Below are 16018 nucleotides of genomic sequence, written 5' to 3'. Positions count from 1 at the left end.
TGAATGGATAAAGAAGATGTGGTATATATATACAATGGAGTATTACTTGGCAATCAAAAAGAATGAAATCTTGCCATTTGCAACTACGTGAATGGAACTGGCGGGTATTATGCTAAGTGAAATTAGTCAGAGAAAGACAAAAATCATATGACTTCACTCATATGAGGACTTTAAGAAACAAAACAGATGAACATAAGGGAAGGGAAACAAAAATAATATAAAAACAGGGAGGGGGATAAAACAGAAGAGACTCATTAATATGGAGAACTGAGGGTTACAGGAGGGATTGTGGGAGGGGGGATGGGCTAAATGGGAAGGGGGAATCTACTCCTAAAATCATTGTTGCAGTATATGCTAACTAATTTGGATGTAAATTTAAAAAAATGAAAAACAAAACAAGTTAAAAATAAAAAACTAATTAATTAAATAATTAATTAATACATTCTATAGGACTTTATCTAAATAAAATTACCTCATTTCTAAGGTGTTGTCTACTGGGTAAAACATTATTCATTTTTAAAATCAACTTTATCCACGTAATTTACTTGTCATTCTAAGTGTTTAGTTTTATAAGTTTCGACAAATGAGTGTACCCATGTAACCACCCTGGATTATCAGTTTTCATAAAAGAGCCTACTGGGAGTTTGTTTTGGACAGCATTATATGTATAAATAAATTTCAAGATAATTGTACACCTTAATAATAATGAGTCTCCCAGTCCAGGCATATGATTAACTTTCTCCCAATATGTGTTTTCTTAATTTTTCTTAATAATGTCTCATAATTTTCAGAGTGTAAACCTTATATAAGTTTGTTATATTTATCAATTAGTTTATTTTGTTATTTTTGACGCTGTGATAGATTGTAGTTTTAAAAGATATATTTTCTAATTGTTGTGATTAAATAGAAATACATATTGAGTTTCACTGTAAAAAAAAGAATGAAATCTTGCCATTTGCAACAACGTGGATGTAACTAGAGTGTATTATGCTGAGAGAAATAAGACAAAAAACACAAATAAATGATTTCACTCATATGTGGAATTTAAGAAACACAGCAGATGAACATAGTGGAAAGGAAAGAAAAATAAGTTAAAAACAGAGAGCAAGGAAAACCATAAGAGACTCTTAAATAAAGAGAACAAACTGAGGGTTGCTGGAGGGGAGGTGGGGGGGGATGGGCTAAATAAGTGATGGGCATTAAGGAGGGCACTTGTTGGGATGAGCACTGGGTGTTACATGGAAGTGATAAATCACTGGGTTCTACTCCTGAAACCAATACTATACTGTATGTTTACTAACTTGAATTTCAATAAGTAAATTTTAAAAAATAAAATGTTTATGTGGGTATGCTAGGTGAGTACTATTTGATAAAAGGTAGGACTTCTGTGTCCCCCCTCTCTCTCTGCCCCTCCCCAACTCGTGCTCTGTCTCACTCTGTCTTTCAAAAATAAATGTTAAAAAATTTTTTAAAAAAGGTAAAAGGTAGGACAGAATGATATGCAAAATGGCAAGGACAGAATGATATGCAAAATGCCAATCTCCAAAACCACACATTACCAGCAAATATGTCCTGTGCTTTACAACACATTTATTTGGTCTTAAAAAATATTATCTCTCCGTCTCTGTAACTTGGAACTACACATGTAAATATGAAAAGATAAACCAAGATAATTACCCCAATAGTTTGTCTTTCAACATCAGCATCTAGAAAGCAGTGATGGTACCACAAATCTTTATTCCCTTACTGTCCAACACCAGCCCCCACTACATACTCTTTCTCATTTATCCTACTCATAACACTTAAACTACCCTGATACTATTCCTAACCCCCACTTACACTTTCTCCCATCCAACTCATTCTCCCACTCTCCCAACCATTCATTCTTCCCTCAACTACATTTCTGTTCATTTATTCTCTCCTTTTGTTCATCATACCTTCTTACTGTTTACTGTCATTAATCTTTCATTTTACTGTAATCTGTCCATTTTACTAATCTGTTACCGTCAGACTAATTTTTTCAAATTTTTACTTAAATTCTGGTTAGTTAACATACAGTGTAATATATTACCCTGCTAGACTAATTTTTTAAAAGTAGAACTCTGTATTACCTATCTTTATATCTCCTGTGTCTAGAATGGTTTACGGAACTGTCATTTCTCTTCAAAAGATTATTAACACATTTGAGCTTTTTAAAGATCATAAATCAGTAGATCTCAACTGTAGCTGCATATTAGAATCACCTGAAGAATTTTAAAGATGTGCCAATGTCTTGGCTCCCTCCTCAGAGTAATTAAATCAGAATCTCAGAGGGTGGCATGTCTACGGTTCTTTAAGGCTCCCCAAGTCCCTAATGTCCAGGCAGTGTTGAGATCTGCATATATGTATAGGCTCAGCAAACTATACTCTGCAGATAGATGATTGTTTTTGCAAATAAAGTTTCACTGTAACACAGCCATGCCCATTCCTTACATATTATCTCTGCCTTCACTCTATAAAAGCAGAGCTGAGGTGGTACCTAGGTGGCTCAGTCAGTTAAGCCTCTGACTCTTGATTTCAGCTCAGGTCATGATCTCATGGTTCGTGAGTTCAAGCCCTATGATGGGTTCTGTGCTCATGGAGTAGAGCCTGCTTGGGATCCTCTCTCTCTCCGTCTCTCTTTTTGCCCCTCCCCTGCTCATGCTCTCTTTCTCTCTCTCAAACATTTTTTAAAAAGGCAGAGCTGAGTATTTATGACAGAAACTATATCTCCTGTACAGCCTATAATATTTACTATCTGGCTATTTACAGAAATAGCTTGCTAACCACTGATAAACAGGGAAAAAGTCCTATTATTTATCAAAAAGGTATGGGATAGGGGCGCCTGGGTGGCTCAGTTGGTTAAGTGTCCGACTCTTGGTTTCAGCTCAGGTCACAATCATCTAGTTTGTGAGTTCGAGCGCAACATCAGGCTCCATGCTGACCACCTGGAACCTGCTTGGGACTCTCTCTCTAAAGAAATAAACAAAATTTTCTTAAAAGGGTATAGGATAAAGTAGACTGATGCTAATACTGATAAAAAATAAAACTGTTTAAAGACTAAAAGAACCATTTTCAATATATTCTCATCAAGACTCCCATTTGAAAAAATAATTTCTGTATTTACAAATATTTACTTGAAAGTATAAATAACCTCTCATATCTTAAAGAGTTTCCATATGAAAATATAGCCCGAGAATTGTATATTGTAGAGGTAGCATAGTGCTTGATTCAATTTCAGTGTTAAGTTTTAGTAGCTGTTTATCTATTGACCACATGCTGTCTATTGTTCTACTTTCCATATGTTTTTAAGGTTTAGAAACAGCTATTAGTACCAGACACGTTTCTAGATTGCCCACAGCCATGTAAAAATTGTGATTTAAATTAATTCTCTTTACATCAGGAAAACAGTGTATCTCATAAAAAGAACACTAGGTTAGGTATCAGAAAAACTAGGTTTTCACTATGCCAGTGATTTATCATGTGACATCAACAAAGTCACTTACCTTATCTCTTACTGGCAAATGTCTCAATTTTTTTCACCTAGATATGCTTGGTTGTGGAAAGAATTTACAAATTGATAGAAATAATAACACATGTTGCGAATTCGCTTCTTTTTGCCAGTTTTTACTGTATTTTTTCAAGTAAGTCCCAACATCAATATCAGTGTAACTTCTCAACTTTATGATAAAGAGTAATGATAATAGACTAATTGTGTCAAACTACTAGGTAATAACTTGTTAATCCAGAAAGACATGATTGATGCCTACCAAATCCTTAAGATTTTAATAAGGAATCATATGAGATTCCCCAAATAAACATCTAAGGAAACAGTGAACAAAAGCTATATTATCTGCACATTCTCCAAGTAATTAAGCTTAATCTATCAGTAGGGAATTCAGAATACAAAGAAATACAGGTCCAGTATAAAACTATTATGAGCCAATAACAATACCTAAACTTGTTGAGTGATATAATCTACAATTCTAAAAATAGAAAGGCAAAAAATTGATATCCATATCTGAAAGCAATCACTTAATATATTAATTTTAATGCTCCAAAAATATTTAGTATGATGCCAAGATGCCAAAACTTTTGTTTTAGTACTAATTAGGAAGAGTAGCAATTCAAATGCACTTGAATATTGACCACAGCTTAGATAACATCAGTTTATCAATTTTAAATTTGCTGAATTTGTAACTGAACTGTGATTATAGAATAGAATGTTCTTGTTCTTAGGAAATAAACATTGAAATATTACTGAAGTATTTTGAGGTAACGGTATGTGTGATGGCTGCCACTTACTCTCAAATATATATAATATATGTATATAAATATTTGTAATACATATACATATGTATTTGTAATATATATATGTATTTAGATTTATGGAGTCAGGGAATGATAAAGTAAAGGTAAATGTTAACAACTGTTTTATCCATGAAAAGGGTATATGCGAGTTTTTTATACTATTCTTTCAACTTTTATGTAAGTTTGAAATTATTTCAAAATAAAATGCTGACAAAGCCCTTTCGAATAGCACCTTACAGTAAAAGTATATTTAAGTCATTAATTTAGTATTATAATACAAAAAAGAAAACAGATATAAGTACATCCTAAGTGGTGCTCATTCATAATCAACAATAAATATATCACATATTTTTTTAATAAATGTATTCATAAATAAGTATAGTTATTAAGTGATTGCTTAAAAATGTTATAAAGGAACTTAGAAGTTTACCAGGTTCTAACAGATTCAGCAATTTTTTTTAATGTTTTTATTTATTTTTGAGACAGAGAGAGACAGAGCATGAGCAGGGGAGGGGCAGAGAGAGAAGGAGACACAGAATCCAAAGCAGGGTCCAGGCTCTGAGCTGTCAGCACAGAGCCTGACGCGGGGCTCGAACTCATGGACTGTGAGATCATGACCTGAGCTGAAGCCGGACACTTAAACAACTGAGCCACCCAGGCGCCCCAGATTCAGCAACTTTTAACAGCCTTTGGCTGATACGGTTCTTTTCACATTTATACAAACAAAATAGCCATAAAACAAGAAATTTATTGAATACTTAACCCATTGTAGAAATTAGTTTGATCTGTGGATCCACAGGGAGAGGCTGCATCCTGAATGGATAACTCTTTTTAACAGAATAATCCTGAAGCAGAAGAACTAAACCAACCCGCAGACTTTTATACCACTCAGGACACAGGGCATTCCACATGATCACTGACACTGTGCCTGAACTGTCAGCCACTTCCAAAAAGGTCTAGAAAAAAAGAGTAAAAAAGCACATGCGTATTTGTTACTTTTATCTACAGGGTATTCTAATTTTAAGAATGAGAAAGCAAAACTACAGGGGAATGACTGAATAAATTATTACATGGTACAATCTATAACTATGCAAAGTTATAAATGAAGGATTTTTAGTGATAGAAAATACTTAAGGAAATGTTAAATAATATAAAATTGTATATACAATATGATTTCCATTTTGTAAGCTAATTTATCATATAGTCATGCAATATATTATATGCATACATATACATATAGATGTGATCTATATTACATACATACGATATATGTGTGTAAACGTGATATGTTCATATGAAAAAAGGGGATGAAACACACTTTAATATTAACAGTGACCCTCTCTGGTAGAATTTGGGGTGATATTTTTTCAGCTTTATTTATACTGCTTTCTACATTTCCAAATTGCCTCCAAGTATGTATAACTTTTATAATGAAAGCTTAATAAAACACCTAAAATAATTCTTGACAACATGTGAAAATACAGTAAAACGTTAGGTAAAAAAACAAACAGGACAGAAATCAAGGAAGTAGTTCTCATTGGCATTATAGAGCACAGAGAGTCAAGATAACAGAAAAGTATCAGCTACATTTGACAATTAAAAGGTCTCTAGTGAGTGCCCAGCTGAAGAAAAAAGCCAAACCAATTGTGTTGAGAAGTAAATAGGAGACAAGGAAGTGAAAATATCTAGTGGAGACTACTTCAAGGAGCCTACCAGAAGAAAAGGAGAGAGGGAAGTCAAAGGAGATTTTTTCTTTTTTTTAAATGAAAGTCCAGAGTATGTCTATATGCTGGTGTAGAAAGCATACTAGTGAAGAAAAGGGTGAAGATACAGAAAAAAGTATGAAGTAGACCAACTGAATCAGGGAACTAAAAAGGTGCCAATACAGAAAGAATTTCTTTTTGTACAAGAAATTACATAAAAATAATACCCTGAAACACACATTTATGTAAATTGTAAATTATTAAATTACATTTATAAAATATAATTTGAACATAAATTATCCTAATAAGGAGTCAGGTCTGTAAGCTATAACCTATAAATGTTACATTAACATGTCATATATTAATCATGATTTATACCTGGTATGGCTCAATCATCTTTTTATCAGGTTTTCCATAGTATCGCAGTTTGGATTTATGCAAGATTCTCACAAGCAATGCAGGAAAATTCCTTCTGTTAGACCAGGTCATCTCAAGGTGAGAAAGTGAAATTATTTTGGTATCTAGAATAAAAAAAAATAGAATAGAAAAAAATCCTACTTAATATGTCATGGTAATTTAAAATTTCTGTTTTCATGGTTAAAAATGGTAGCGACATCATCCCTAAAGCAACTCCTTCTCACCAGCTAAGCCAGTCTATATACTTCTCATATAGAACTTAATAATACCCATTATCCTTAATAATAATAGCTAATATATAAATATGCCTTACTATATGCCTGGGACAAAGGTAAATATCTATATTAACTAATATAGTGTTCCATCTCGAATGCCCTCCACTTTGTCAAACTGGGTAATTGCTTCCTGAAAGACCTGAATCTAAACTCATCCCCCACTAGGTGGGGGGAATGGGTGAAACAAATAAAGGGGATTAAGAGAACACAGATCCTGATGAGTATCAATAAATGTACAGAATAGTTAAATCATTATATTGTACACCTGAAACCAATATAACACCATATGTTAATTATACCTTAATAAACTCATCTCAAGAAATTTTGTGGGAAAAACTCAATACCATGGAATGTTTTCCCACTACTAAGGACTTACATACTTAACTTATACAATTGTTTCATGACATATTTCTGTATTGCCCTCATCGTGGTTTCATGTGTAAGTTCTATATTTCCCAAACATGCCAGACATAGTCCTGCATTAGGGCCTTTGCATTTGCTGTTCCCTCTGTCTGGAATGTCTTCTTCTTAGACACCAGAGTGACTTCCCTCCTCCTCTCCTTTAGGTTTTGCTCAAAGGTCACTTTCCCAGTGATGTTATTCCTTACTACTCTACTGTAAACTGATCCCTTTACTTACTCCCCTTCCCATCTTATTTTTCTACATAGCACTTATCTTCTCATACGCCATACAATTTACTTTGAAATTTTAATCTCCATGCCTGCTGGCAAGTACAAAAATTGCTTAAAAGCTATTCACCATCTTTAAAGATTAACTTGTATTTTTAATTTTATTCTTCCTTGAGTTAAGAGAGGTTCCATCTGCATTCCTCTCTACAATTTTGCTCCCTTACAGGCCAGTCTCAATTTTTAAAACTTGAATTTGTATTTGTTCAATATTTTATTTCACAAGGTACCCCCACTCCATTTTTATTTACATAATATATCACTCAACATTTAGGCATGAAACCGTACTTGTAATTTCTTTTTAATAAGAATTTAAATGGAATGTTGTAGTTATACCTGTATCATAAAAAATACTATTTTTAGAGTTAGGCCATCTTGTATAATTTTCCTTGTAGATTCTTCCAAAATATTAATAGCCCAGAATCATAGGTCCCAATATTTGAACTGACATTATTATGTGATTTCCTTTTTAGTTAGATCAGACAAATTGTGGATCAGATGTGAATTATCTGGAATGTATGTAGAACACTCTTGATCAAGGAAGGCACATATACCTTCACCGATTAGAATAAATTCAAGAGTTATATGCTTTTGTAAACCAGAGTTCTAAGAGCCCCTGCTTCTGCTATAATTGGATCCAGAGAGTTAGCTGTGATCAGACATCTGCCTGATTAATGTTTTCCCAGTTTGGATTTTTAACTCGCAAACTCCATAGAATATACATATCTCTCAAATCCAAAAAGAAATTACAGGCTATACATAGACAATGAAGAATCTGTATAAATTCATAGAAATGTGTTCATTACAAAAAGAATGAAAATAAATAGATACCCAATATAAAATATTAGATAGTAAGCAATAGAACAGTGATTCTCAAACTTTCTGGTCTCAGAAAGCTTTTACATTCTTAAAAATTACTGTAGCCCTCAAAAAGCTTTTATTTATGTGGGTAATATCTATCAACATTTGCCATATTATGAAGCAAAACTAAGAAATAAAAAATTATTCATAACTCCTTTAAAATAACAACAAACCTATTATGTATAATATATATGTATGTTTACACACACACACACACACACACACGTGACTATTTTCTAAAACAGAAAATGTAGTGAGAAGAGTGGTACTGGTTTACATTTTTGTAAATATTTTTAGTGTCTAGCTTAATAGAAGACAGCTGGATACTCCTATTTCTTTGGCATTCAGTCTGTTCCAATGTCACATATCATGTAGCCTCTGGAAGACTCCACTGTATAAGGTAAATGAATATCATAAAAATAGTTTTGATGTTGTGAATACCTTGAAAAGGTCTTGGGGGACACCTCTCGGGGTCCTTAAACCATACAATGAAAATCACTGCAAAAGAACTAACCTAAGGAATGACAAAAGGAATAAAGATAAAAGCTGAAAATAAGGTATTAGAAAAAAGAACTGTTAAATCCAATTCGTTGGAAAAATTAATGAAAAGGTAGATCTCTGACAAGTGCAATAATGATGAAAGAAAACAAAAATATGTTTGAAATGTGATCAACTATAAATCTAGAGAAAAATATTGTTATATATGATTATATATCACTAAACTTGAAAATACCAGTGAAATAGATAATCTTCTAGGAAAATCTGAATTATCAATATTGCCTCAAGAAGCAGAAGAAACCTAGAATACGTCAATAACCATGGAAGAAAATGAAAAAGTTCACAAATAATGACCTCCAAAAATGGCACCAGGTTCTAGCAATTAATTTTGAAAACATAGATAATTCCTGAAAAATTATGACAAAAGTAGTACAAAGGGAAAAAAACCTATAAATCCAAATCATTTATGATGGCAAATATCCTAAATCAAATACTTTCAAATCCAATATAGCAGTATGCCAAATTGCTTCATGACCAAGTAGAGTCCTAAACACCTTGTATTGTTCCGGAGGAAGATACAATAAGTTGTGAGTAATCCTGGAGACTGGCACAAAAATCTTAAGTTTAAATAATTTTGTTAAAACATTAAGGGAAGCCACTAGGAAAATACAAATTAATGGATAACTTCTAAAGCACTAGAAGAAAAAAATTTAAATCTTGCAAAAGTAAAAAAAAAAAAACATCATAAAGCAAGGTGTACGGTAAACATAAAGTAGTTTTGCAAGAACAGGTACAAACATCAGTAATGACTTTAAATTTAATTGTGGATTAAATTTATCTCTTAAATGAAAAAGAACTGTTTTGGGTCAAAAACACAAAATCTTAGTTATATATTTCTTTAAAAAGACAAATGTAAAACAAAATAGAAATAAAAGAATGGACAAAGATACATACACTAGGTCAGTTCTCAAAATGTGGCATTTGTACCACCAGTGGATGGTGAGGCCCTACCACAACCTACTCAATCAGAAACTGGTTGGGGGGCCAGAAATCTGCATTCTAAAACACTTTGGAAGTGATATGGATGCCTATTCATGTTTGAGAACCACTGAACCAAATGTCAACTAAAAGACAGCAATAGTAAATAGATCTACCAGACAAATTAGAATTCAAAACACAAAAAAAGGACAAAGAGACAAACTGCAAACTGATAAAGGGTAAAACCCACCAACAAGATATTACTATGTTATGAAATGAACATTGTAGTAACGCCTAAATCAAAAATTTTTAGAAATACAAGGAGAAATTAACAAAATCACTGTCAAAAAGAGAAGTCAATATTCCTCTCAAAGAAATGGGCAAGTAAAATACATTTAATGATAAGAATATGGAATACTTCAATTAAATTTTTAAAACTTGGTATAATAGGGACTTCGTACCTAATAAGTAAACCTTTTCTAAAAGTTTGAGGGTTGAAGAGGAACTCAAATTTAAAATCAGAAAATATGAGTAATGAGTGAAGAAAAATCTCTACACTTCAAAACCTGGGGTATACAGCCAAAGCAATATCCATGGGAAATTTCAGAATTTTAAAAAGCTTTTCAAAGAAAGAAACAAGGAAATAAATGAATCAAGCATTAAACTCAAGAACGTAGTACAAAAAAAATATGAACAAAGGAAAGTAAAAGATAGCAGAAATAAAGTAGAAAATATCTCCCGGATATACACTTAACTAGTAAAGCCCAAAGTCTTTTTTTAAAAATACCAATTAAACACACAAGCCCCTGGCAAGGCTGATCATAAAAAAGGTGAGCACACAGGGTCCCCTGGGTGGCTCAGGTTAAACGTATGACTTTGGCTCTAATCATGATCTCACAGCTTGTGGGTTTGAGCCCTGCATAGGGCTCTGTGCTGCACAGCCTGGAGCCAGTTTTGGATTGATTCTCTGTCTCCCTCTCTCTCTGCCCCTCCCCTGCTTGTGCTCTGTCTCTCTCTCTCTCTCAAAAATAAACATTAAAAAAATTTTTTAATAAAAAAAGGTGAACACACAAACATGAGGAATGTAATAGAGGATGAAACAAGAGTAAAATATTTTAAAAATATAAACTAAAATTTAAATTATATATGCATGTAAATTATATATATATTAAATTTAAATTAAAGTGTAAAACTACTGCATACAACGTTGAGATCTAGTGAAATGAAATTTCCTAGTAAAATATCAACTCTCAAAAATGGACTCAAGAAGAAGCATTATTGATTTCATGAATTTTTCTACAAGAAATTGAAAAGGAGTCATTCTTCTAACCCCCAATACTGGCTCAAGGCCCCAGGTTCAAATAGTTTTAGGGGTAAATTCTACCAAACCTTCAGTGAACAAATGATTTTAAGTAGCGAAAAATAGGCAAGTTTCCCAATTCATTCTACTAGGCCAATATTAATTAACCCAATATCAATATTGGACTAAAATAGTAACCCCTTTTAAAAATAAAATCTATGGAACAAATTTGCTTTAAACATACAGATGTAAATATAACAACCATGACCAAGTAGAGATATAAAAGTGGTTCAACATCAGAAAATACATTAATGTAATTTATGCATTCTTTTATTCAACACTTCCTGAATGCCTACCATATGACACTGTTCTGGGTACAAGAGAAATGCCCCAGAATCGTGACAAAAAGAAAGTCCTTACCCTCATCAATTTCATAAACCAATGGGAGAAAAAAGGAAAACAACAGATATAATAATTTCAGTGTTATCAATTCTATGAAGAGCATTTCCGTGGTGATGTAATAAGTGGGGAGGGAATACATATTTAAACAGCCCTTTTCTAACCTGTTTTATAAATTTGAGTTGAAACCTGAGGATGGAAAGGAACTTTCCAGGAGGAAAAAGCAGGAGCAATGTACTTGATGTACTTGACGTACTTGACGCAGGAAAGAGTGAGGAGGTTTGAGACCAAAATGAAGGCTAGTATTTCAGAAACAAAATGGTGGAGGGGAGGGGTTAGAGAGGTGAGTAAGGGGGTTCCGTAGGGCCGGGGTCTGCAAACTACAACTCATGAGCTAAATCCGGCTTACTGCCAGTTTCGGAAAATAAAGTTCTATGGTAAAACAGCCAAACCCAATCATTTACATATCACCTATGGCTGCTTTCCCTATACCAGGGCCAAGTTGAATAGCTGTGACTGGAGACCACATGTGTGGCGAAGAAAAAAAATTTACTATGTGGCTATTTAAAGAAAGTTTGCTGATGCTGCATGGCCTCGTGCATGCGTTAGGAGGTCTGGATTGTCGTCTAACTGCAATGGGGAGACACTGGAGAGATTTAGGCAGGAGTGACATTACCTAACTTCCATTTTGAAAAGCGGTCTTTAGATCACATTATTTGTTACCTTTGGAGTAAGGTATTGACCAGGAGAGGGCATGAGGGAGACTTATGAAATGCTTCAAATGTTCTGGATCTTGATCTGGGAAGATGGTTATCAAGCTTTACTTTTAAGCTGTATTTTTTTTTTTTTTTTTTTTTGGTATTTCAAGCTGTATTTTCAAGACTTTTCCACTTTACTCTGTACACATCATGCCTTAATATAAAAGTTTTAAAAAGCACAAAAAATGCACTATAACCAAAGTTAAGAGAAAAGGGACAGAGTGTGAGACAGCAACTTGCAATATATAGCACACAAAAAACCTCAATACCCATTAGCAAAGAAATGAGAAAAATCAAAAGATATAATTTAAAAATTAGTACAATATGGGGAAATGGGCACTCATATATATGCTAGTGGGAATGTAAATTAGGAAAACCTTTTCAGAAGATGATTTGTAAATATCCATTAAATTAAAAAATGTAAAATACTCTGTAACCTAGCAATTTCACTTCTAGGAATCCATCTATTTAACAGATATACTTGAACATAATGAGCAAGTATGTGTATATCCTAATGATGTTCAGTGTGGATCTAAAACAGAAAAACCAGTAACTGCCTAAAATTGATAATTACCTATTCACATTGGCATGATCATATAAATTATGGTACACTCATCCAAGGGAAGTATATATATGCAGATGTACATTAACGATGCTTAATGTGTAAACACCAAATCATGCCATGCCACAGAATATTTTTTTTTCAATGATACATACCAAACTGCTGAACATTTGGAGTTTTAAGAGGAAAGTTGAAGGCACTGGAGGAGGTAAAGGGGTCTTTCACTCCACCCCAACATTTTATTATTAAAAATTTCATACAGCAAGCCTGAAAGACCACCAATATATACCTACTTCTAAATTTTGTTATCAAAATTTTACTATACTTGGGTCTTGCATTTTTAATACAATATACGTTTTTATGTTTATACAAAGAATGGACTTTTAATATTATCTTGTGCAAATGCATTTGCTTTTCAGTCTATAATGCTTTTTTTCTAGTTAACAATATACTTTTAAATATACAGTTTGGCTTTTTAGCACATGGACATTGCCTTTTGTAATAAAAATATGGTTTGAATAATGAATAGATATTACTTTCAAGAAAAAGATTTTTACAAATTATTATTCCCCTCTTAATTCTTCTAGACACCAATTTTTCATTTATATATTCCATCCTAAAAATAAAAAATGATAAGCACTTAAGAGGTAGTAATGCACTACTGTCTTATTCCATACTTGAGATAAAATTCATTCCATTACTGCATCCATGAAATGACTATCTTGCTTTTAAAGCTTAAGTTATTTAAATCATCCTGTCTATACATTTCTGTATTTTCCCCTTATAATTGGATATTAGTTTAGCTGCCTATTTTTGACCCACCTTTTCACTTTCAAGCCTGTTGCTGTTACACGTCATAGTAAGATCATATATGAGCTAGTATTATGACTGCAATGTAAAAAAAAAAAAACCTGAAAAGCAGTAAATGTAGAAAATTATCATCTATCTTCCTCCAGTACTTGCACTTTTATTTTTTTGTGTATTATTTGTTCCCTATCCCATACGTGTACATGCCTATAGTACTATCATTCCCCTTCCATCTCTGATAAAATATGTTTTACATCAGTTGCTGATGATGAACAGGCATTTTCACGTTAACTGCCTACTTCTGGTACTGAAGAATTAAACTTCTCAGTATTGTCTGTGATATGTAATAAGAAACATAAGAATGAAAATTCCAAGCCTGCCCACAAAAATCACACGCTCAAAAAAAGCAATATTTACATAACTGCTACAAAGACATAAAGATGGCGTTTCATTAATGCAAATTATTAAGGAATAAATCACGGAATATCCGTTTTTGAATCACGGTTAAAACGCACAAACCCACAAATATTTATGCCTTTCATGCCAATTTCAAATCTATATACTCGCCAACCAACACAGTGAGTACTATTTCCACAAACGGAACGAAACGAAGATTAAACCGTAGGCAAACGCACACACGCTATGTGTGCCAGATTAAATTTGAGATGTATTCAGACACTTCCTGAATGGTCACTTGAACAATCAAAGCAATGACGGGTTGCGCAAATTTTCATTAAGCGAGTGCCAATCTGACATTGACGAAAACTTGTCTATTTCCACTCGCGGCTTGAAATGAACAATACCAACGCACCCCCGTTTCCTTTCCCATTAACGCAAGCTCCCGAAAACTATTTCTTAACCCCTCCGTCATTCCCTCCAATTACTTACTGTTAAAATTGTGCTCCTCAGGTTGTTTGTTGGTTAACCAAATATCTCCATATGGATCTTCGTTATTCCACAGGGCCAGGTAATGACTCTTCCCGCCTCTTAAAGGCCTCTCGGGTACCTCCTCGTGCGCACTATTTCTGAATGGAGTTTCTAAAGAAATATCCTCTAAGGTCTCCCCACAGTGGACGTTATCTATGCACAGGATCCCTTGGCCTAATCTTTTCTCGTTGTAAAGACACGAGACTCTGGAAATTTTCATTTCTATGCCGACTTTAAGAATATTTTTATACACGAGAAAGTTCAGGCTGGGGTCCAGGTAGCACTTCTCCTGGTATACCCCGTCTGAGATCGTCACATCATAGCAGTAAAGGGGAGGTTTCGGTATTGTGTCGCGTGGTTCATCCTCTAACAGGTATCTCTGGACGGCCAGCACAGCGACAGGCACCACCTCCGAGGGGGTGACCCACTGCAGAGGTGAATCCGTTATTTGCTCAAGAACCTTTTGGATCCAGGACCTGCGCCCTTGGGCACCGGCCCTTCGGATCACCCCTCCCGGGACCCCAGCCCGATTTCTCTCAGGGTTCGGCAAATCTAGCCCAGCATGTGAGGGGCCGGCCTGAGGCTGACCTAACTCACCAGACATTTTTAGGTAACTGCGTACGCTCCTTACTCCCCAAAGCTAGTCTGTCCCGTCAGAAGCTGAGAGACCAGGAAACCGCGCGCTAGGCGACGATCACTACTCTGATCCCGCCGACTGGTAAGGCTCCGCCCCGAAGCCAGGCTGTGAAGACGTTCCGCGCGCTCGCGTCAGCCCTCTAGCCCCACCCCTCTCTCGGCTAGCTTCCAACTCACAAGCGCTGCTACTAGGCAATCACACGCGCGGTTACGTAGCAGATCCTCCCACCTGGTGCTTGCCTGAATGTCTGGGGGGAGGGGGAGAAAGCGTTGGTCGCCATGGTTCCCAAAATGTAGCAGGAGGGAGGGGGAGGAGCGCTCTGAGCTCTTCTAGAAAGGAGGGTGCTGAGAGGCAATGGAAAAGAGAAAGTGTCTGGAAGCGGGGTATGTAGTAGCTCAGGTGTTTGGGGGTTTGGGCCTTGGGCCAGCTACAGAAAGTAAATTAGAGTTCATTAATATACATGAATGTAATACCACAAGTCTCGTACACTATGAACGGAACCAGATAATGTATGCACAGCCTTCAGGAAAGACACTCGCACAAAAAGTCCTCCCTAAACCTTAGTTGCTGTTGCTGTAAGCATTATTAGCATAATTGTCTGTAGTGACTCCCTAAGTGCAGGGTTGGTGAATTAGTGATTAAGTGCAAATGAAAACAGAAAATTATAGAACTGGCTTGGTAAAGAGCTGTCTTTAGAATTCTTAAAACGTATTTATGTTTTATACAATAACTGGTGTAACAGAGGGCTAGGGTATAGAATGTCAGAAACTGCATTTCTAAACTACAAGGAATGTATACAGAATGAATGTAAAGTGAAAAAGCTGATAACAATAGTCCAAATTAAAAATAAGATATTTATTACATGTCCCCACGTGTGCTAG

General features: G+C 34.6%; 1 protein-coding gene across 1 annotated transcript in view; it reads right to left on the bottom strand.

The window, feature by feature from the left end:
* The window catches only part of RADX (RPA1 related single stranded DNA binding protein, X-linked), an 86434-nt gene extending 71182 nt beyond the window's left edge, over nucleotides 1-15252 (bottom strand). Inside the window, exons 1-3 of the mRNA XM_004000756.6 lie at nucleotides 14462-15252; nucleotides 6411-6553; nucleotides 5093-5285 (exon numbers count right to left, since the gene is read on the bottom strand). Coding sequence (XP_004000805.1) covers nucleotides 5093-5285; nucleotides 6411-6553; nucleotides 14462-15104 — 979 coding nt within the window. The 5' untranslated portion in view covers nucleotides 15105-15252. The remainder of the gene's footprint in view (nucleotides 1-5092; nucleotides 5286-6410; nucleotides 6554-14461) is intronic.
* Nucleotides 15253-16018: the final 766 nt, after the last annotated feature.

The sequence above is a fragment of the Felis catus genome, chromosome X (genome assembly GCF_018350175.1).
Source record: "Felis catus isolate Fca126 chromosome X, F.catus_Fca126_mat1.0, whole genome shotgun sequence".
NCBI classification, from domain to species: Eukaryota; Metazoa; Chordata; class Mammalia; order Carnivora; family Felidae; genus Felis; species Felis catus.
The sequence above is the reverse complement of the archived record's forward strand: the minus strand, read 5'-3'. Positions and strand labels throughout refer to the sequence as shown.